The sequence below is a fragment of the Anser anser genome (genome assembly GCF_964211835.1).
Source record: "Anser anser genome assembly, chromosome: 15".
NCBI lineage: Eukaryota > Metazoa > Chordata > Aves > Anseriformes > Anatidae > Anser > Anser anser.
Window position 1 is genome coordinate 16963118 of NC_139736.1, and position 22717 is coordinate 16985834.

At 40.8% G+C, this 22717-nt stretch overlaps 1 protein-coding gene across 13 annotated transcripts in view; it reads right to left on the reverse strand.

Annotated features, from left to right (window-relative positions):
* Nucleotides 1-22717, reverse strand: part of GRIN2A (glutamate ionotropic receptor NMDA type subunit 2A) — a 226225-nt gene that overhangs the window by 160921 nt on the left and 42587 nt on the right. Inside the window, exons 2-3 of one of the 13 annotated variants that reach the window (XM_083799670.1) lie at nt 21079-21228; nt 20248-20387 (exon numbers count right to left, since the gene is read on the reverse strand). The exons of 8 other annotated variants lie outside the window; for them this stretch is intronic. In XM_083799670.1, coding sequence (XP_083655796.1) covers nt 20248-20274 — 27 coding nt within the window. In that variant the 5' untranslated portion in view covers nt 20275-20387; nt 21079-21228. Of the gene's footprint in view, nt 1-664; nt 7506-8438; nt 13127-15425; nt 15435-18231; nt 18256-20247; nt 20388-21078; nt 21229-22717 lie in introns of those variants that run through there. 4 more of the 13 variants (XM_083799669.1, XM_083799675.1, XM_083799681.1 and 1 more) reach the window with 4 other exon arrangements.

Genomic DNA, 22717 nt, shown 5'->3' on the forward strand with positions numbered 1-22717 from the left:
CTCCTCTCCTCATACACAGCAACCTTAATCATCACCCCTGTCACCCACCCCAAAAACATCTCAGCTCCAGGAGGAGCTTCCTTCATCCTCGTCATTGTCTGGTCACGTGCAACCATCCTAAAAGCCTTGCATTGGGGCTTTCTCCTCTCTGTCCCAGTCCTTGCATCCACTGTAGGTTCACTGCAGCTCCCACAGTGCATTCCCTACCTGAGCTCTGCACTAACAAGGGCAGAGGAAAGCCGAGGACGTGGGCCTGTCCCTCAGGCAGGCTGTCAGTTCACACCAATACAGCTTGCAAAAGAAACCCAATCCCAAATCCCTGCAGCTCTCTTCAGGTTGTCTTGTCTGCCACTTCCACAAAGTAAAAGGCTCCTTGCATGGTTGCCAGAGAACTTTAAGAAGGGATTGTGCAGCCAAGCACGTGTGGTAGGAAACAAACACTACTGAAATAACACTGGAGAACTGCGTACATCCTGAGTTTGGCAGGCTTACTGAGAGAGCCCTGCTTAGATTCATGGCACTGGTGATTTACGGGGGATGTACACAGCTGACCTCTGGGTTTGTTTAGATTCATGACCTCAGCTGGCACCATCCCAGCAAGTGAACAAGCACAGAAGCCTACTCAGCTAATTAGCCCCTTCTCACCAACAGCCCTGTACCGTACCTTCGGGCATGATTCAGTAATGATGGTATTGAGCATCTCCATCAACGGGATGTCCGCGTGTACTCTGTGCCAAACTGCATGCTGTAATAGTTTGCAGGAATTGCATTCACGATCTCAGGCAAGAGAGAAGGACATTCTTCAGAAATAAATTATGAGCAGAAACATTTGATACAGTTTCATGACACTCTGACAAGGAAGATTTACTTCAGTAAGTAAGGTACAAGATTAATGTGCTGAGCTTCTGTCTCCTGGGCATTCGAAGTCCATAGCACCTCCACAAGCTCTAAGTTTACTCGACTAGAAAACACACAAATAAAACCTAACATTAATGATGTGGCAGACTGACATTCATGGATGCTGAAAGCCAATGCACATCAATGCTGACCTAGAACAACCAATGCTACAAGGGAGCGTGTTGTCATCTCACAACCCACAGACTGCTCTGTATAACACAGGGGCACTTCACTGGCCATAGCTTGCAAAGAAAACTAGCTGTTTTAAGTGCTGTCACAATCACAACTCATTTCTCTTACTGCAGTCCTCATAGCAGACAGAAATGGGAAACCTGTCATTTCTCCCAAGGTTACTCTGCACACTCCCACACAAGAGAATTCCTAACCCCGTGGGCACAGATCTGAGGAAGTTATGAATCACCCAGTTTTAGGAAGAACCAGGAGACACACACAGTTGGTACAGGCACTGATCAACAAAAGTTTCCCTTTTAATTCCACTGTCAGAGGAGCACATGCTTTTAGGATAGTAGGACTCCAATGGTGGGAGCAGTCCACCTGACTCAAACTCCCATCGTTTGTGCCCAGTACCAGCCAGCCCAGGTGCCCCCGGAGACGGCTGTTCTGTTACTTACACCCATAAGCACAAGACCCACACACCAGATCAGCTGTGCAAGAAACAATATACGGCGGATCCTAAGACTACAGAGCAGCTATTATTGCAGTAGCAACAACTTCATACAGACTGATTCAGATGTTCCTAATGGATAGTACCTTAATTTTTTTCCATGAGACAAGCAGTTCTTACAGTCCCTGAAGTTTGTAGCTGAAAGCCTCATACAGGCAACAACTGAAGCTTCAGCAGAGAAATGATGGCTGCTAAGTCATCATCTTTAGAAGCAGGAAACAGGGATGCAACATTCCTGTGACAGCATCTTCAAATGCCTGTGAGCGCTCATGCAATTTGTGTCACAGAATTAACTGTGAGATAGGTATCCATTGTAATAAACCAGGGGATTCCTTTTGTTCACCTTCAGTGTACAAAAGTATTCAAAACACAGTGCTTAGAGAACTCTTCTGCATGAAAAGTCCATTTTCCCCCAAAAAATATTGAACCCAAGTCCTAGATTTCAATTTCTGCAAGTTTTATGGCTAGCATCATACCAATGAAGCCATCCTTAAATACATCAAGCAGATGTAAAATGATATAGTAATATCTGCCTGAATATTCAGAAGATCAGTTAATCAAAACTGCTCATCTCAGCGGGATCATTAGAAAGTGTATTCTCATTTCTAAAGTGTAACTTCCAATCACTACTGATCATTTGAGCAAATAGAGCCAACTATTATGCTTATCCCATAGCTTAAGTCATCTCCCAGCTGACTGCTGCAGCCTCCAGTTTCACTTATTTCCTCAGTGCTGCAGTTATGCATGAACATAAATAATTATGGCACAATAAAAACCAAAGAACCTCAAATAAATGGGATTTATTCAAACCAAAATAGTTTATATGAGGCAAAGCATGAAATTCTGACGTGAAGTGTAAAGTTGCGTCTATTTTTAACATTCATTTTCAACTTAAACATTCCAATTTAAAAATAAACCTAAAAAATTATCTGTAATATTTCATCTTTCTTAATATTAGCTTTCCACAGCCTCAGTTTCCATTTCAATTGCGTAAGTGTACAGGATCTAAGTTAAATCTGTTTAAAAAAAAAAAAATCACAACTATTTCCTCTGAACTAAAGCATTATAAATACAAAGCTCATTAGATCCAATTAAATTTATTTTTTACAATCAGGCCAAATGATTTCAAGCAAATTTTTAAACAAATGGTGAATTTAGCAACTTCAGCTTTTTTCATAAATGTGAGGTAAAAAAGATGGTGGCAATGGTCAGAGCTCTTCAGTGCTTAAGAGAAATCAGCAACGCGTAATTTTGCTTCAGATTGGATCCCGCATGTCGGAAGAGGTTCAATCCATGTTCAATCCAAGAAACCACTTACCCTTTCAGTGGCACACAGCTTCTCTAACACAAATTTTAGCTACACATAATTCCTATGTGCGAGCAGGTTGAGTGCAGTAAATTACAAATGCAAATGGAAATGCAGAAAATTACTTTCTTTCAGAAATCCACTCTGTCCCCTGAATGCAAACCTTGGTACACCTTGATACACTGCCCAAAACCTTGCACATTCCCATAAAGGAATTGGTGTACTTTAGATAAATTCTCCTTCTGTTCACGCAGCCTTGACTGCGTGTGATAACATGGTTGCTTTATACTTGTATGTAACCACATTTTGGAAACAGGACAGATAACGGCAGGGAAAAAAAAAAAACTGCTTGCTACTGCACAATGTAGCTAGACAAATCTACAGAATAGACTAGGCTAAAAAAAAAATCTTTACCTGAGCTCATAATTTACATTAAAATTAAAAGTGAAACATTACAGTTGCCACAGAACAAATTTGGCTTATCTTCAGTGTAGCTGCATATGAGAAAAAGCAAGTTTCATTTATATATCTTAACAGAAAGACAGAGCCCAGAGAAATTCTGTCCCATATACCAAAGACAAGATGCTCCAAAAATGGGCTTCTTAAATTAAAAACAAATGAACAAAAAACAGTGAAATTCACAGAAAATAGAAGCCAGAAAATAAGCTACAATCTATAGTTTTACTTCTCCTGTACTCTCAAGTCTTCCCTCTACTCACCACTACGTGAGACATCTGAATGCAACATGCTGAAAGCTCTCTCACTTGGTAATCTCTACCACTAGTCTAAAGGACACACAAGTTTTTTAGCAAAATCTGTCTTCAAGAGTGTTGCTAAATATTGTACAAGCCATGGGTAAATGTTACTGCATGTTATATTTTGAATGTGGGACTCTGAAGCTTTACCTGATTAAATAGTCTTGAAGATCAGCTTGAGTTTTGGAGATGTTGCTGCAGGAGATCTATACCTGAGAGTACTGTCACTGCAAACTCCTGGCAGGAGGGACCAAGAGGGTAAAAACCTGACATTGTGAGAGTCAATTGCAGGAGACTATACAGAGATAATGAACTTGCACAAACATCCTCCCCAGGTATAGCCGTGTGGTATAGGAGGAGGTACGGCACAACCCAGATCAACAGCTAACAAAATACTGGAGTCAGAGAGGAAGGCAGAATCTATCCATGAGGAAGTAAGATCTGAATTTTCACCACTTTGCGGCACCTCGGCCGCACTCAAGTGCAGTGCAGAGCCCTGAGGCTTCCCATACTGCAGGGGAAATAAAAGCTTCTAATGCTGCAACAAGAAATGCAAAAGAAGAATGTTAAGGAAAGTCACTCTAATATGAAAATGAGAAACACTCATCATACATTTTCATGCCCTCTTCTATACATCCCATCTGAAAAGTTAACTCCCACGCACAAAATAGGAGGAGGATGGTCTCACATATTACATTTCACAAGTTGAACTAAGAATGTTATAATCCTCACTTTTTTGTTACATATTTAAAATAATTAAAGCTGCGAAAGTTACTGGACTCCAAGACACACGCCGCAAGTACAAAGCAGCAGCTTGTGCACAGCTGTACCCTGCAAGGCAAGTCCCAAGCAGACACCGCCTGTCTGTTTCCTTTGCTAAAATAAAGCAATCTCTCTGAAGGAGCTGTCACCACTAATGTAGCTGTAACGTGCACTTTTGACATGTCATCGATTTGAATCACCAGAAATGAAAGTTAAAGACTGAAAATTTGGCTGTGTTTACATAGAAGAAATACTTTGCTAAGAGCACTCTACTATAAAGCCTCTGAAACAAAATAACCACCGGCTGTTGTTTTAGTTTCTAGTCGTGTGTTCAAGGAAGCATTCAAGTATCTGTTTATTTATCATTTTAACACTTGTTCCGTTCCCTACAATAAACTATGGATGTGCAAATGACAAATGCCAAGTGCTTCTATTATCTTCAATTCACACAAAGCATATCAATCATCATGTTATCATGCATATGCAAACCCAAAGCCTGATAGAGGCAATTGTTTTAGATCTCTCCCTAAAACTTCCCTTTTTTAAGTCATTCTGGAAGTCCTCCCAAAGATTTAGCCACAGCTCAGCTGCCTCCCCTTGACACATACTTTGTTACAAACCACAAATCACGAAATACCGGAGGTTCTGCCCTATCTTAAAGACTGCATGGGGTCTAAATTTAAAGAGCGTTCAAACTCTTTTGTCAATACATAGGCTATAAATCCAAAACCATTGGGATAAGAGTTATGCATCACCTGTGCTAGCTGGCAGAAGCTTGGAACTTGCTGGCCAGGGGCTCCCAAGGCTGGGCAGGAGGTTCTCTCTCTCTACTTGTGGCTTGACTGACAGTCCTGCCAAGAGGGATTCCTCCTCACTAACCTGTTTTACTGAAATACTGCCAGAAAGAGACCTCTGTTACACCCCTGATGTGCAAGGGGGAAACAGCTTTTATCTGGACCTTCCTGAAAACAGCAGAGTAGTGCATGCCAAGATGGGATCCTGTCATTATTCCCAACTTAAAGGAGGCGAATTAGCAGTTATCTTTAAACAGAGTGGTGTTCCTCGTTCTTTTAAGAAAAGGATGAGTACAAATTCCAAGAGAGTGGCAGTGAATTGGAACTACCACTTCAGTGGCATCCTGGACACGAATGAGCTTTGGTAAAGCACTGAATTACCTGCCCCAGCACACAAGTGCAAGGGTCGGCTGAGATCTATGCTTAGAAACTTCTTCAGTACATAATGGTTTTGTGGTCTTTCATGTAGATACAGACCATTTTCACCTTTTAATCATAGAACAAGGAAAACACCTTTAAAATGGTACAAGTACTGCTTATTTTGCATTTGCATAGCCTGTGCAGCAAAGTTAAATGGATTTCATAGCACAAACTACATAAAACACATTATCCTAGTAATTATAAAACCTATCCATGTGATAAGCAGAAAACGCATTTATGCATATGAAAATGCCAGTGGTTCTCTCCCTCTGTGACAGTACTTCACATACCCATCGTTCCTCCATAACCAAATATTGCCCCATAGTTTCACCAATACCAGCATTTTTGACTTTGCAGTCTGAACTACAATTAATTATCATTAACTATGATTAGAAAGTTTAGAGGAAAAGCATAAAATAGGTGATAAAAAGAGGCAACAAGATATCTATTTGTGGCCTAACACCGTTTCATTCAATGGCATGTTTGTTGCATGACTTTGCACACTGCCACATCACAAAACCCCTCCGTTTTGTCTATGCTCCAGCAGTAGTCACAGACTGCACACAAATGGTCTCTCCCTCGAGAGACATGGCCACCACAAAAGCAGCTGTGCTTCTTTTTAATTTTGTACACATCCACCATTGCATCACCCAACTTCAGTTTTTAAGGCTTCTTTTAAAGATTTTTGCTTTGTTTCAGAGTTCAAAGCACAGTGATCTTCCTCAGACTGTGTTTTGCCCTAGGGATTCTCCCATGCTGTGCTTGCCCTCCTCAGAAAGCACAGAATAGAAAGAGATGCAATGATATAATGCAGAAACTGATTGTTGTGGTATACACTGTTGGAGTTGGTATGGTATTAATATGGAAAGTTTTCTGATGAAGGCTAACTAGGGTCACACATGATGTTCTGAAGTTTCCCCAAACAATTCAGTAAAGTACTGATATTATGCAAGAATCGTGATACCTGAAGATCAGCAAATGGATTTACTTCTAGCTTTTCACACAGACATAAATACTCTTAACAATGTGAGAGGAATAAATACTTTAAATGGAAAAGCATCATTCAAGACTCCAGGGGCTATTCTGCTTTTTACATATGACATGCGTATCTCCAATTTCACTTGCAGTAGATTAATGCAGCCTCACATCAGTATAGGAGTACTTGCACAGAAGAGCATCCTAACACTTGCTGAATGGCTTACATCCTCAGTATGGTGTAACATTTCAACATCTTTCAGCATACACCTCTAGACTGATCTACCCTGGTGAGATGTGTCTCAGTAGGAAAAAAAAAAAAGGGGGGGGGTGCATTTTCTAGCTTTCTTCTCAATGCACACACAACCATGTAAATGCCAAGTTAAGCTATGGAGAAATAAAGAGCAGTTCAGTTTCTTGTTTGTTTTGTCTTTGCCAGGAACCAAAAACTGTGTTGTTCGCAAGGAAAGGCCCAACCAGATGTTAGAGAAGGAAGCATTTCATTACTCATACGTTACCTCATAGATGTTTGTTGCCATAATGGATTACACAGACATGAAAGTCAGGTTACTTGACAAGAGCTAGAACTACGAACAGCCATTGGATTAAGTGTCTACCGGGAGTACTTGATAATGCAAAATTAATGTTCATACCCAGTATCTTATTAGGGCAGTTGTTCTCAGTTGGAGTTTCCAGCTGTTGTGGTTTAACCTGGCCGGCAGCTAAACACCACACAGCCGTTCGCTCACCCTCCCCCTTCCCTCTCTGGGATGGGGGAGAGAAACGGGAAAGTAAAGCTTGTGAGTTGAGATAAAGACAGTTTATTAAGACAGGAAAATAATAATATCAATAATAATAATAATAATAATGATAATAGTATTACTAATAATAATGTGTACGAAACAAGTGATGCACAATGCAATTGCTCACCACCCGCTGACCGATGCCCAGCCTATCCCCGAGCAGCCGGCCCCCCCACCCCAGCTAGCCACCCCTATATATTGTTTAGCATGACGCCAGATGGTATGGAATACCCCTTTGGCCAGTTTGGGTCAGCTGTCCTGGGTCTGTCCCCTCCCAGCTCCTGCTGCACCCCCAGCCTGCCCGCTGGCAGGACAGAGCGAGAAGCTGAAAAGTCCTTGGCTTGGTGTAAGCACTGCTCTGCAACAATTAAAACATCAGCATGTTATCAGCGCTCTTCTCATCCTAATCCAAAACATAGCACCCTACCAGCTACTAGGAGGAAAATTAACTCTGTCCTAACTGGAACCAGGACACAGCTTATTTACCTGGCGCTCTGTTTGCAGCAGCAGCAGGCAGCTTACTTCATCACTCAAAACTTCAACAAGGCAGTTACCAAAGAGAAACAGATCAGCAGGAATTAATCAGCATGGCAGATAGTATAAATTCCAGGGGGAAAGAAACAGCTTTCCATATACCTGTTGGGGTCAATAAGGAATTGTGCCCACTGGATCAGCCTGGATTAGATAGGTAAGGTTAGAACAGTGCCAGACTGGGAAAATATTTTGGGTTAGTGATTTTTTTTTTTCCCAGAAAGACTAAACTCTTACAATTGGCAGAAAGCACCTTTCTGTCAAAGTCAATAATAGGGTCCTATGCTTCATTGTCATAATGCTTTGTCTAGTTGCTTCTTCCAAATCTACATGGTCACTAATGTCTACAGCTTTAACCCTGGATTATTACAAATGCACAAAAATCCTCTCTGAGCAAAAAAGTACATGGAATAAGCTAACACTGCAGCATGGTCCAACAGTCCAAGTCTGAAATAATCAAAATTTCTGGTATTTCCAAGCCACAAATTAAGTTTAAGAAAGCAGACTTACTATCACTTGGACAAGGTGCCAGCCAGCCTGAGCTGCAGAGCTCTTGGCACCTATGAGAGTGAAGGACGCTGACCCACAGGGAGCCATGGCTGCTGCCCTTCAAATTCCTCCTAGGTCACAGGAATCTCTCTTCAGTAGCAGCACTGCATTTCGAGCAAATTTATCATCACCAGGGCTAATTAATCCCATCTTAAATACAAACAAAAGAAAATTCATCAGTAGAAGACAACATCTCAGAGGGCAGCTCATTTAGCAGTTGTTTATATGTGAGCAACTAACATATTAATCATTTATACACTAACATCTGTATTGCACTTAAGTCCTCTGTGGATTAAAGATTTTCCTGGATGTCTATTTAGGTACTTAGGGACCTATCAACTTAGATGTTTTTCCTGGGAATAGTCAAGTCTGGAAATCAGGGTGTGATTTAGAGTGAACCTTTTACTTTGACTAAAATTAGAAACTAACAATACCTCAGGGTTCTTTTTTTTTTTTTTCCCCCCAAAAGTGCCACTGAACAAGATAGAAAAGACCATTAATTTGCTGACTTGCTAAATGTTTCTTACTGCTTTGCTCTCTCGGCAGCATGTCAAGCTTCACTTTGCAAAGAGCACGTGCTGAGTCCTGCCAGGTTCCTACCCAAAATACCGCACAAAGCACAGCTACCATTCAAAGCCATACCCAATGAAACTGAGGCAGGAGGCCAGCTCACATTTTTAGCTGCGGCTGACCATGGGCAACTCAGCTGAGGCCCTGGAGGCTTCTGTGTGCCAGTCAGATTGGATCAGATGCAGCAAAGGAGCAAGAGAATGTAAAAGACAACTTCAACTCAAAATACCTTTCCAAAGCTCCCCCTCTATCTGCAGCACCAGTCAGCCTGAGCAAAAAGGCAGTGGCAGCATGAGGGAGGAAGAGGGGAATCGAGGCACAAGACCTGAGATGAAAAACATAAAGCTGAAAGTAGACAGGCATCGCCTCAAAATCAGAAACCCTATACCTCAATTGATAAAGGAAATGGGAAAAAAAAATGGTGAATGCATTCCCAATGGCATGCTTATAAGAATCAGAGGAACAGTAACATTAAACAAATAATTACTACCACACCATCAGAGCTATTTTTATGAGGAAAACCACATGTGGGCATGATTCACGAAGCAGATGAGGAGCAGAAGCTGTTATAACAAGCAAGCCCCATGTGATAAGATACCAGCTGCCCTGCGTTCAGGGAGCGAGGGAAGCTAGCCCTGGGTGTGCAGAGGAGCAGGCATCGTTGGCATGCATGGAGGCACTTCCACGAGTTCTGGCTGTGCCAGCAACACAATCTTGTTCTAATAATTTTTTTCACTTTGTTCACTAATTTTTTCCAACTCTTCATATTGCCTTATTTAATGATGTGAATACAACAGAACCCACATCTATTTCCTTATCCAAAATCAGATGCATTCTGTATTTTACACCTTCAAATCCACTCCTCTTACCTCAATCCTACTGCAAGAAATCAAGGACCAGCACACAAACAACAAAACCACTAAGAAGCTACTTTGAATTGTCATTTTTCTCTCTTTCACTTGTAAGTATCTACAAGTGCCTTAAAACACCCTCTGAAACACTTTTACACCTGCATGGGCCTCTTCTTTCCGCATGGCCACATATTCTCTTTAATAAGCACTTTATCACAAAATAATTGCCTTCTGCAGGTCCCTGAAAATGAAACAGCTGCAAGAGGCAAATAGATTATGATAATTCCAGTATTAATGAAGTCTGGAAGAAGCTTGAATTGCTTCAGGGAGGAAGTAAGCTTGGTCACTTTGAAACAGAATTTTATCCAATTTGCTGTTCAGTCATTTCTAGAGCAAAAACTTATTTATAAACAGTTCTGCCCATGTGTTGTAGACCATATGTAACATTCATTAGCACATCACTTTAACCTTGCTTTCCAACCACACTAAATTATCAGTAAGGATTTAGGCTATTTCATTGAAGTATTTAGGAAGAATATTCCATTCCTGCAAGGACATCGTTTCAGTTCTTTAAGCACCACTGCACAGAATAGCATACAAATAATGCAGCATAACTAATGTCTTTATAGTCTTCCCTTGCTAATGTTCTGCTGTATATGTGTATCGTGTCCTGCATTTGGAGCAGAGCCTCTCGAGTACAGAGAATACATTCTCACCCTGCTTGAATCTGCACAGAATTTATGGGTTCTGCAACGCGTTACCTTCTCTAGCCTTATTTAAGGTCTATTCAATTACAAAATCAAACTCTCGGTGATAGTAATGCTCATCTGCAGTCGCTCAACAAGACCAGAGGTGAAGTATGCTGCCTCTGAGGAGCCCTTCACAGCCAACAAGCAGGCAAGCTCTGTGAGCAGACACCTGAAACAGCAGTTCCTCAGGACAGCTGCGAGCAAAAACACAGCAGCCCAGGGGAACGAGCCACGAGAGACCTTCAAAGTTTAAAACTGTATTGGCAACACCTCTCTCACTGAGTCTTTGAAACTCTCTCACACTTTAAGTCGGCCCCAGATAGATGCAGGGACACCTGCAGCCCTGCTGCTCCAGTGCCATAGCGCGAGTGCTGGCCTCCAGGTCCAGCGAGCAGAGCTACACACGCACCAGGCACAAGGAGCACACCCTGGAGCAACCTGTCCTTCATTTCATGTTTCATGCTCAGGTTTCCACCTGGAGGGAATTCGTTTGCTCCAGGTACAACCTCAGGAGTGAAGTTAACACTTAGAAAGCCCGGCCAGACAAGTGACTGGGACCAGGACCCTGAAATGCGAAGAAAAAATACATAAATGTCCAAAACTAAAATTATTATTTGTACACATATCTACCCTTAAAAAAAAAGTATATCCTTTCCCACATCTGAAGAAAGCCATTTCTTCTACATCTCTTCACAAACACTGTTCCATCAGCTTTTCTACCTCACCACAAAAAAAATAAAATAAAAAAAAAATCAATGTCCTTACACAGCAGTTTCTACTTCCTTGACATGGTTACTTACAACAGTCATACTATCATTACCTCTCTATTCACTACGTGCATATGAGCTCATGGCACATTAAGTTTGGCCTTTCTGTCATGGCACTCGCTAAAAACTTTTTCTTTGGAGCACGAGCAAAAAATAATGGGATTTTCTTCTATAAATCAAACCTTTGAATGAGTCAGCAGTTTCAACAAGTCAGTTCTCAGTTTCAAAGGAAGATTGCGTGGTCTAGAACTCCTGATTATTTACAGAGACAGAAATACTGGCTCAACTTGAACCTGAAAATATTTATTAGAGCCTTTATTTGAATTTCCTCTTTGGTACTTGGAGATTGTGGCATTGGACCTTTGGAAGAAATGATCACAGTAACTGGTACTAGGCAGAAGCAGTTAGATAGGAGTAGGAACTTGTTGAGCCTGATGATCTGCAAGAACATGAAAAAACATGGGCAGCTTTTGATAGCTTTTACATGCTTATGGAGCACAGAAACCAAACACAACAAGACTAAAAACAGCTTGCAGAAGATATTCACGCAAGCAGGGTGCTACTGGTTTGGTTCTCCAAAGCAAAACAAAACCACTCTGCTACAGGAAGAAAACACAACGACCTGGTTTTTATATAACTATATGCCCATTGGCAGTAAATCATCATATCTTTTTCATGCTTTCCCACTTCTGTCTTCAATCCACAGAAAAGCAATGAATTCCCAGCACAGCCACTAAAAACCATAGCATTCTGCGTGTCCAGCTGCAACCGCATCCCACACTGCCCACAGAGCTATGCAACGTAAACCCCGGGGCAACCCTAGCTGTGCGTTTCTGACTGACACGCAGCCAACATCACCTGCAGATTGCGATGAGATTAAACCACAGAGCTCACAAGGTTTTCACCTCTGTGAGTACTGTGGCCTTCTAACCATGCGGCTCCATGGCTGTTAACAGGTTCTCCTTTTCCCTAACAAAAGCGGATGACATGCAGCAAACAGCTCTTTTTTTTTTTTCCAGTTGAGTGTATGTCTTCATCACATTGCTCTTGAGAATTCTGCTGCCAGCCCGAGGCACAAGGAAAGAATGAAATACAAAAAGGCAGAAATGCCCACAGAATAGCCATAAATTCTTCTACTTCAAAAAAAAAAAAAAAGGAAAATTAACATTTCCCCAGGAAATAAAAACTATATCCTTTTTCATGAGCTAAAACTTTACAAATTCTTGCAACACAGTCTTCTGTATTCCTACCAGGATCCCAAGACCCATCTCTCTTCTCCAAAGTTGATCAGCACAGTCATTAATTTTAGCACCAGTTGCACATTAAGATTCTACTCAACACACTTCATCTTCACTAAATGTGGCATTTATATACGCCTGGCTAGATTTGGAAAGAATCCTATTATGGCATTGTATAGTTATAACCAGCATTTCATAAAAGTGAATAAAAACATCAGGTTGGAAAGAGCTTCACACCACAAGTCCTCTTTCCTCTTCATTCATTTATCAGTTTTGATCATAACACTAGCTGGCTTGTTACCATACCCTGAGCTTCTTAATTTCCCTTCTAAATACTATTTACTACTTTCAATTTCCTATCTAAGTCACTCTCGCCTTAGTTTCAGTCCCCCTGTCTTATTTTATGTTGTTTAAACATCTTTTCTTCATCCTGCCTCTAGCTATCACAGTCCCTTCTCAGGCTCCTTTTTACCAGATAAAACAAAACCAACTCACCTGCAAGTGAGACTTTCCATACCCCAGTCACTTATGTAATCCATTTGTGAACCCACTACAGTACCAGCCAGGGCTTTTCGGAGTGTGGGAGACTAATTGCAGACAATATTCCAGAAGTTTCACTATTTCCTGCACAGGAAAGTAAAATCATCTCTAACAGCAACATTACCAAAATAAATAAATAAATAAATGCAGGAACACCCTGCCAGCTGCTGGCCCTCATCAGCACAGAAGTGTTCATTGATACAACCAGTGCTTCAGCAAGATGTTACAATTGGTCCGATAAAACCTAATCCCGTTCTTGTTTTACCTCTCTAAATTTTTCTAAAGTATGTATCTTTACCATGTCTTCAAGCTGATAAATATACTGCAAACTTTAAAATCTGGAATATAATAAACTGTACATTGCATTCCTGTAAGCAGGCAAAGCATGCTTTTTTAATTGAATTACAATGACATCCAGCAAATTCAACATGCCGTCCTTCAGCTGTGCTCTCACTCTCAGAAAACTTCCATAATTCCCAGTCACAGTCAACAAACCTAACTGAAATGCTTAAAAACTGAAATAAACATCCACAATGAGCAGCACGTAGATTTTAATCCTATCCACCCGGTCATGGAGAGAGCTGCTAAAATCTGGGTTAATCCTTCCAATCCTTAGTCAGAAATGAAAGTCTGTGTGACTGAAATAGTATGCCAGAATTAGATTTCCTTGTGGTAAGGATTTGATTAAGTCAAAAATTAAGATCTTGTCCACAGTTTGAAATAGCTTCAGTTAAAATCGAAGTAGTACATTTCTACTGATATTATTATCCAGAAAAGTCATTATAGTGAGACCGAACTCATAGCAGGAAGTTAATTTGGGGCAAATCTCCCACATGCTGACTTTCAGCTAGGAGTTTTGTCAAAAAAAAATAAAATAAAAATCAAGCATCTCTCCAAACCAATGAGGACAGCTGCTGGACTGGAGCGCCATGAGTAAGGCACAGTATTTAGTGAGAAAGACCACAGAAATAAAGACGTACTTACACTGAAACTTTATGAATCAGATTCTCACAGCCATGCTGATGACAATTTGAAAAGCTTTATATTTGTTACTGTACTCAAAAACATGACATATATATTAGATATAAAATACTTATATTTATCTGTAGTGGTTGAGGCATTGTTTTTATTTTTAGCATATTATAAGTCTCAGCATAGAAAATGGTAAAAGTGAAGGAGGAAAGATACCACTCTCCCAGGAGCAATTCCACTTCAAGTTTCTTCAATTAAAGCCTGCACAGGTCAGGCTGGATTAAGCCTAAAATATAACACGTTCTGAATTTGCTGCTGCAAATATTTTATTGGCAACTTATGCCAAGCCTGAAGTTTGTGGTTGCTTTGTTGACAAGGTGTCTGTCACTTCCAGACCCAGAAATTCTTGTGCCCTCAGATGCCACGTCTGTGCACCTGTGTAACATCACGCTGCGGACAGGTACCACGGCAGGCAAAAGCAAACCGGCAGCAAATTTTTCAGTTATGAACCTCTAAGTTTTCTAGTAACAGAATAATAGAGTCAAATACTCAGATTTCACCTCCACGCCAAGATAGCCAGAGGTTTCAAACTATTGCATAAGCACATTTCTGTAATCGCTGCTGCTCCAAAGCTGGAAGCTTTTACTCAGGCAGGGCTCTTTGAAGTTACTTTGCGAACTGGCTCTCTGCAGATGGAAAAACAAATGATTAAACCAGCTCAACAGGGAGTCAGACTTATTGTACATACTTGATTTCAAAAGAAGCTAAGGGAGGGAGAACATTTTTTTTTATATACACAACTCTAGAAAGCTTGTTAAGAAGGAAAACATACCACCATCTGAGCTGAATCAGAAAAGCTGTTTTATTAATAACACAGAATTTTTAACTGGGTCAAACATGCAAATGAAACCTTAAAGTGACCCAAGGAAGATAAAAAACTTCATATTCAAAATGAAGCTTAAATAGAACATCAGGTTTAACTTAAGCAAAACCAGGTAGGATGCCAAAAAAACATTTAAGCAGCAGTAAAGTCAGTCATTTGGAAAAGAGCACCCAAAGTAGCATTAGCAGCTTCTAACACTAAATCATTCTTTTAACCAGAGACTGATCTTTAAAGCAGAATATGCCTCAAGTTTAATGTGTTGCTAGGAGTTTCAACCCCATATAGTAAGAGGCTATGTCTGCATCTTTATGTCTTTTATATAAGGAACGTACTGAGCACCTTCTAAGAGAGGAAAAAAACCCTCCATCTTCTGTTTACCTTGTAGCATTCAGATCTTCAGGAGAAGCATTTAAGTAGGCATTAAAGGATATTTTAAGTATTTGCTTGCTTTGCACTTGCTCCTTTACTTGACAATCAGGTCAACCACGCTGCAGCAGGGAGACCACGAGCAGGACTTTGCTCTCCTTGTGGGCCTCACGCATGACCTGGATGCTGTAAGCGTGGATGCTCCTCCCTCTTTCTGGTAGAATTATCCCCTGGACATTTGGAAATACCACTGCTGACCTGAAGAACTATTTTCATCATGAGTTGTTAAAAAATAAGATTTCACATGACTATATCTTATTGGACACGGTGAAAGAAAAAAAAAAAGCAGTAAGGTTAGGAAATGAGCAAAGTTGTGGGTTTTGTTTGTTTTTTGTTGTTGTTTTCCGCTGCTTTCAGGGAGTGTCCAACTGAGGTGTCCATTGCAGATTAACAAAGCAATAGGACTTACATGGGACTAGGGATTACTGAGCTGGACCATTACATTTTATTATTGGATGAAATAACTCACTGTTCAGTAGTTTAACATCTCAGCCCCTTACTGTGACCAGGCTGAAACACAGAACAGCTCTTCTCAAGCCAGCAGTCACCACATACAAGGAAACAGGGAACAGGCCACACTTACACAGAAAGCAAATAACTCATGCAAGCACACAAATAAGGCTGGTAAGGCTTTCAAAGACCATTAAAGGCACACATGCAGCAGTTGACAGCTGACTCCTGTATACGCTATCCACAAGTTCACTTAGATTTTAATTTAGAGATGCATCATATGGATGCATTTTCATGACAAACTAGGAACCTGAAAATATTGTATATAGTGAGAAGCTATTGAACAACTGTTCAGGATATTTTAAACATGAAGATTATTTACTATTTACACCTGCCCCAAGTCATTTACACCATTCCTAGTGTCTTATCACCTACTCACTGACCATTGGAAAAATTCCAGTAATTTTTATGCTACAAAATGGTGATAGAAAAGCAACAGGAAAGTGAAAGAGATTGTAGCCAGAAGCCTGTGTCCTGATGTGGAAAAGGTTGGGAAAAGAAAAACATGATAACTTACTTTTTTCTTTTTTTTTGGAGAAAGACAGAATGAGCATATCTGGAAAATGCAATGAGGATCATTTGTTTACTTTAGCCAATGTGAGGAAAAGAAATCATACAGACATGTATTTTTCTTTCTGCAAGTGGCATGAGCCAAAATTATCTTAATTTGACACTTTCCAATGCTCTGTTCTCAGATGTTGCTTGTTTTCAACCTCATACAGCCAGTTGTTTAGACAACATCAGCATTTATGTAGCGAATGATCCATAACGCTGTTCTGTGCACATAGCTGCAATTTAAGTTATAAATGCCAGTAACCGTAAGTCTCAATATTTAAAGCAACAGCAAAGCACAAAGCACCTTCACAAATACCATTATAGAGGAAACTGCATAATCAGCAAGCCACCTAACACCGTGGAAAGCAATTTATTTCCATATATTTTACCTGACAGTCTGCCCTGCTCCCAGGTATTCTGAAGCCCCTAACGGGAGATCTGAAATTCTGATTAACTTCATCAGTTATAAAAGAAGGGAATCATCAATATATTTTCAAATACCAGTTCCTAAAATCTGAGGTAGCAGGAACCCCCCTAAAGCACCTGAACACAACAAACATACATGGGAAAAAGTACATCTGTTGCCACAAAGCAGAGAATTATTCCAAAAATATTTCAATTTTCTACAGAAATTGATTTTTGTCTAAAAGTGCACCAGTGCTGGACACACTAGCCAGCCAACTGCATGGCACTAAGAAAAAGGGGGGGGGGGGGGGGGGGGGGGGGGGAGAGACTGTATAGTTTGAAAGCCTCTATACTGACCTTGTCCCAGGAAGTTTAAAAAGAAGATTAAAAAAAAAGTAGGGAAATAGAAAATGTCCTTAGAAGACAGGCATGCAGACTCGATGATACATCAACTTTGAGATACTACAGCCCAAACTCCCTTCTGTGAGCTGGGAAATGCCCTTTTAGAAAAGTTGCCCTATATGTGTATGCAAAGCTGCTTAACAATAGCAGAAAGTACTCAGCAGAGCAGCAGAATTATCCAAAATCCCAAGGCAAGGAATCCTGAAGACATAACAAGGTGGAAACTGGAGTTTTGAATCCTTTTGGTTTTCTCATATTCTTTCTGCACAAATAGACCTCTTTCATCAGTAATTTCTGGCGCTGTTTCACCTCAGCTCTCCGCCTCCATTACCCTGACTCACCCAATCTAGTTTCTCATCCTTCCTCTATTTGCTATTCTTAAATAAAAACAGGCTTGGCTTAAAGTCATAACAGTTCTGTCTGTCTTCTTGGGATTCCAGAAAATTCTTATTTCCTCCAATGCATCTTATTTTAACACAACTAACATCTTTTCTCTATATCGACAGAAAGAGTGCTGCTCCTCCTAACATCAAGGGACACACAATTTAGGTGGAGAGAGAGGTGTATTCTTTCTGAGCCACCCTTGTCTCTACCAGAAGCGAACTAACGCAACAAAGAAATAAATAAAACTAACTCTAAACACTAGGGTGATGGCCAAGCATAAAGGAGGAAAAGCAAACAGATGGGAGGAAGAGGAAGGCAGAAAAAAAAATAATAATAATGGGAGTGTTTGGAGGAAACCAGTGTCTGGAGAAAGAGATTTGCATATGAAATAGACTGGATATGAAAAACTCAATCTAAGAGCAAGCAAAGGAAACAAGTGTTTCTTTTACAGCTTCAGTACCAGTTCAATTTGTTATCACATAGTTAGGTGACAGAGCTTTACATTTTGCATCGGAAGCAGGGGAGTCATCCACAGCTTTTGCCAGAAACCAGACTGCACAACACCAAGTTTCAGCCTTTTGGCAGGTAACAGCTGAAATGCAGATCAAGAGAGGAGAGGTGAAAGGACAGCAAATGGACCAAAATAAAACAAAGAGGGCAGGGTTAGCTTATTTACTACAAAAGTAGTGTGACTATATAAAACAAAACAGACGATCCTAACAAAACTTGAGTAGAATAGAGGCAGTTTCCATAGTCTTTGCATCTGTTTTCATATGATGAATTTACAAACCTTATCTCGTCCCAGTTAGGTACTTCACATAACTCTGATGCTTCTGCCAACACAGTTTACCCAGAACTCTTAATTAGCCTCTCACACACATAAAAAAATAACATGCAATTTGTCTGGTAATTATATGTTTCTGTAACTCCTAAAAGCAACTCATTACAGGAATGTTGTGCGTTTGGAACAGATTACCTTAATTCTATTTTCTGTTCATCCAATTATAACTGTCGTTCCTAATTGTATTGTAAATTGTGTTGAGCTGGAAGGTGGCTATAAAATCCTTGCTCTTTCCTCTTTCATATTGTCTTTACATACGCAATGCATTTCCACTGGACACAAAATCAATGTAGTGAAAACAAAGCAATCCTATTGCAAGTCTAGTCACATGGAGAGACAAACTGGTAAACACAAATGTTTCAAACTTCTTATCGACAAAATTACAAACACCACCAAGAAAAGAAAACTAAAACAAAAGATGAGCATCTTCCCACCCAGCAATGCCTTGAATGAAACATCTATGGAAGTGACCTGCTCCGAGATGCACAAAAGACAGGTTCCAGGTAGCTGTGTGCAGCCAGCAGGGGCTGAGGAATGAACCCAGCAGCAGCGTTTGGCCTTGTCTTGTTTTCCTTTTTGGTGCAGCCGTGGGCTGCCTGTGACAGCGGAACAGCCCAGCCTACTGGCAAAATGAAATTACTTTCTCAGAATTATGATGGAGGCAGAAGACTCCAAACTGACTGATGGGTCATCTGGCAATGAAGGAGCTCCCCAGCAGAGCTCACTCAAAGCCCAACGTTAAGGTATACATAATGATATAGCTGAAAGGTCTACGGTCTCCTTGCTGACTTTCCCTTTCCTAATTAGGTCTGAAAAACCTACTTCATTCAGGCTACTTAAAGATGGACGTGCACGGTCCTTCTAGGAAAATACATTACCTTCAGCCAATCCAACACACCATACCACTACAACTTGTAGACTCCATCCTCAGGAGTAGGTAAATCAATGTAGTTCCACAAAAAATATTAAAGCATGAAGATGGCCTTTATTCTCTCACCCTTTCTCTCCACCTTCAGCAATGGGATCTGGAAGAAAGTAGGGAGGAGAACGTACATCTATACAAAAACAAACAAACAAACAAAAACCATAGCTTTCTCAAACCAGCACATGCCTAAATATGAAGCAACAGATGACTTTCAAGAAAAGTCATTTCAGATCTGTAGATAAAATATTACTATGTTTTAATCAATTTCCATACACATCCCTCCAATATGCTTCTTGGTGCATTACAGTCAGAAGTGACGTAAATCAGACCCAAAAAAAGGGGACAACCACAGCTCAGTACTTTTGCTTTGAATTTGCCCCATCCAAACACAGGTTAATCTTGCTAAACACTCTCCATCTGGTAAACATACAAGCAAATGCAAGTGTTTCACTGCTGCTGGTGCTCCAGAAGTTTAGGACCAGTTTAGGACCTCAGATACCTTGTTGGATTTCCTAGGTCAGTTTTAGTTCAGTCTCTGTGGCTGCTGTCAGGAAAGTAGGAACGGCTCTGACTGCAGCTTTCTAGATGGATGTGTTTGCGAATGAGTTCTACCCGCAGGTGAGGCTCAAGGAGTCGGTATACAAACCAAACCTCAGTCACAAATTTGGAACACCAACTGGTGCTTTTTCAAGAGGTTTACATCAGTGGCACAAGTTGATCAGGCAGCCCTGTGGGAACACTTGTCTGCCCACCTCGCCAGGCAGCCATGGACCCTTCATGCCGGAGCCCCAGGAGGTGTAGGACTTTCTCCAGAGGAACTGTGCTCTTCCTTAAGAGATCACTTCTACGGCTGGGGCCTTCTTCTCCTTCCATACACTCAGGCTTCTTTAACCTTCACATGTAAGGAAAGTACAGGGAAAAGAACGGGCTGGGTTGGTAAGGTGAGGTAAGATGTTAACTGCATGCCACATACAGGTTACAGCTGCTGAACTATCTGCTGCTATCTGCAACTTGGCACAGCGTTTGCATGTCAGGAAAGAAAATAGTTTTTCTGTTGGTTGTTCAGATTTTATATTGCTGTTCTTCTACACACTTCCATTTCATTGCTCTCTGCAACTTTCCACCTCCTAGCCAACCTTATTTCCAGTTCTGCTTTCACACAAAGCCTGCGAGTCTCAGCCTTTCTGTGACCCAGTATATGAAGCGTTACAATAGAGAAAGATGCAGACAGGGACCTCCTAGCATGGCTTCATTGAGTGTAAATACTTTAAAAATAAATTGCTAGCTGCTGTGCATTCACGCAGAAGCACACAGCCTTTTCCTTGAGTCTCTGGGGAGACACTCAGCTTTACCACGAGACCCCCAGGGAGGTCTCTGCCTTGAGAAGCAGGGGGGGTCTCGGTCAGAGGTGGAACGTGCAGCACAGATCAAGCTCTGCGATGACAGAATTAAATCACGTCCATTTCTTCTCAACTGTGCAGCTAGTTTACACACCTCAGTTGAAAACACAGGGTTTTTCTCCGAAGGACATTAAGTGTAAATCAAATATAAATAGCCAATGATGCCACTACAGTTCTACTTACTCCAGTAAAGTGCAGAAGAAAATATCTCAAGGATTTAAACGAACAATGTGGTGACAGATGGCATGGAGACAATCCACGCTGGGCTCCCTCAGTAAAATCCACACAACTTCACAGCTCCAGGAATGAGGGGAGGCAGAAGGGGGACGGGGGCTGGAGAAAAAAACACATGCAAAGCTGGCCCAGATGACCACAGATTTCTAACAAACTGTTGTGGACGGCAAAGATTCTCTGCTCAACTGCAAAAAGCTCTTCGTATCAGCATGGATGTCAGCAGGTCTATCAAGGATATCTTCCAAGAAAATCCAAAATTGTATAATTAATACAAAAATCTTAAAGAAATTATTCACATTAAACTGTTAGTTCAAGAAGGTGACAAATCTAAAATGCTATTAAACTGTCTGTTCAAATAATCTAATCAAGCTCTCAAAAATAATTAATAGAAAAGACACAAAATGGCTTTGACATGATACCAATACCCTTCTGTTCACTGCATAGTTTTATTAGGATGAATATTTTCAGGCATGTTCTCTGGATATATTCTGATTACCAGAAGTGTCTTATGTGCTTTTTTAGAATCCCCCATTATTATTTTGTAGCTTAAAGGAAATCGTCTTGGGTTTTATGTTTGAGAATGCCCTTGGAAAAAAAAAATAATAAAATAAGATGCCACCAAGAATGCCTGCAAGCAGAAAATTATGCTGAAGGTCTGGTGTCCTACTTTTACAGCTTGGGAGTCTGCTGTGTTGTAATTTCCTATATGCAGGCAATAGTTTGGATAGCACGGATGATCTACAACATCAACTTACTAGCAGTTTTAAGACATTACTGCTCAAAACATACTGAGGCACTTATGGATTTCTATTTCCAAGAACGGGCAGTTGGAAGAGAAAGAAAATGGTACCTTTGAGATGAAAATATGACTACATCTCAATGAAACCAACATGCCACTCTCCTCAATAAGAGCTGTTTATAGGATCCCATCCTGCATCCTGGGCTCAGCTGCAGCAGCGTAAACTCCAACAAGCCAAAAATAGGAAATTTGCCCATGCCTGAGCTACTTCAAAAAACAGAAAAACTCTAGGATGTGGTATTATGCAAAAGATTTCTACTTTTCTACAATTTGCTTCTTAGTGACAGAAACTCCTGATCTCTTCAAACCTATCTTCCTTCTACTTGGACTAATTACACCAAATTTGTCTCCATCTCCAAGAGGGACAGTTCAAGTTTACTCCCATGATATTCCAGTAAATCAGCCATGCTTTCTTTCATCAAATTAAGAAGGGGACTTTTGTGAGGACCAGAACAAGGAAAATACAATCGTCTCAGAAACAGGTAGGGAAATCCCATAAAACTTAGTGAACAGCGGGAGAGAAAGAGAGCAAGAAAGCAAGGCACATTCTATGAATATAACACTCCTCCAAGCTCTGAGACAGAGCTCAATGCAGTGAACGCCGCGGCTCTCGCTACTGAACTTCACTTTCTTGTAGCAATGACAGCCCACGAATAGCAATGTACAGCAGCGGGCTGCATCGTAACCACCCTGTGCTCCCAGAGTGCCGGCTCCACATAAAGAAAAGCACAAGAAATTGTATCCACTCCGTACGCCTCAGGAAGACAGATTTCAAGCATGTTTTAACCA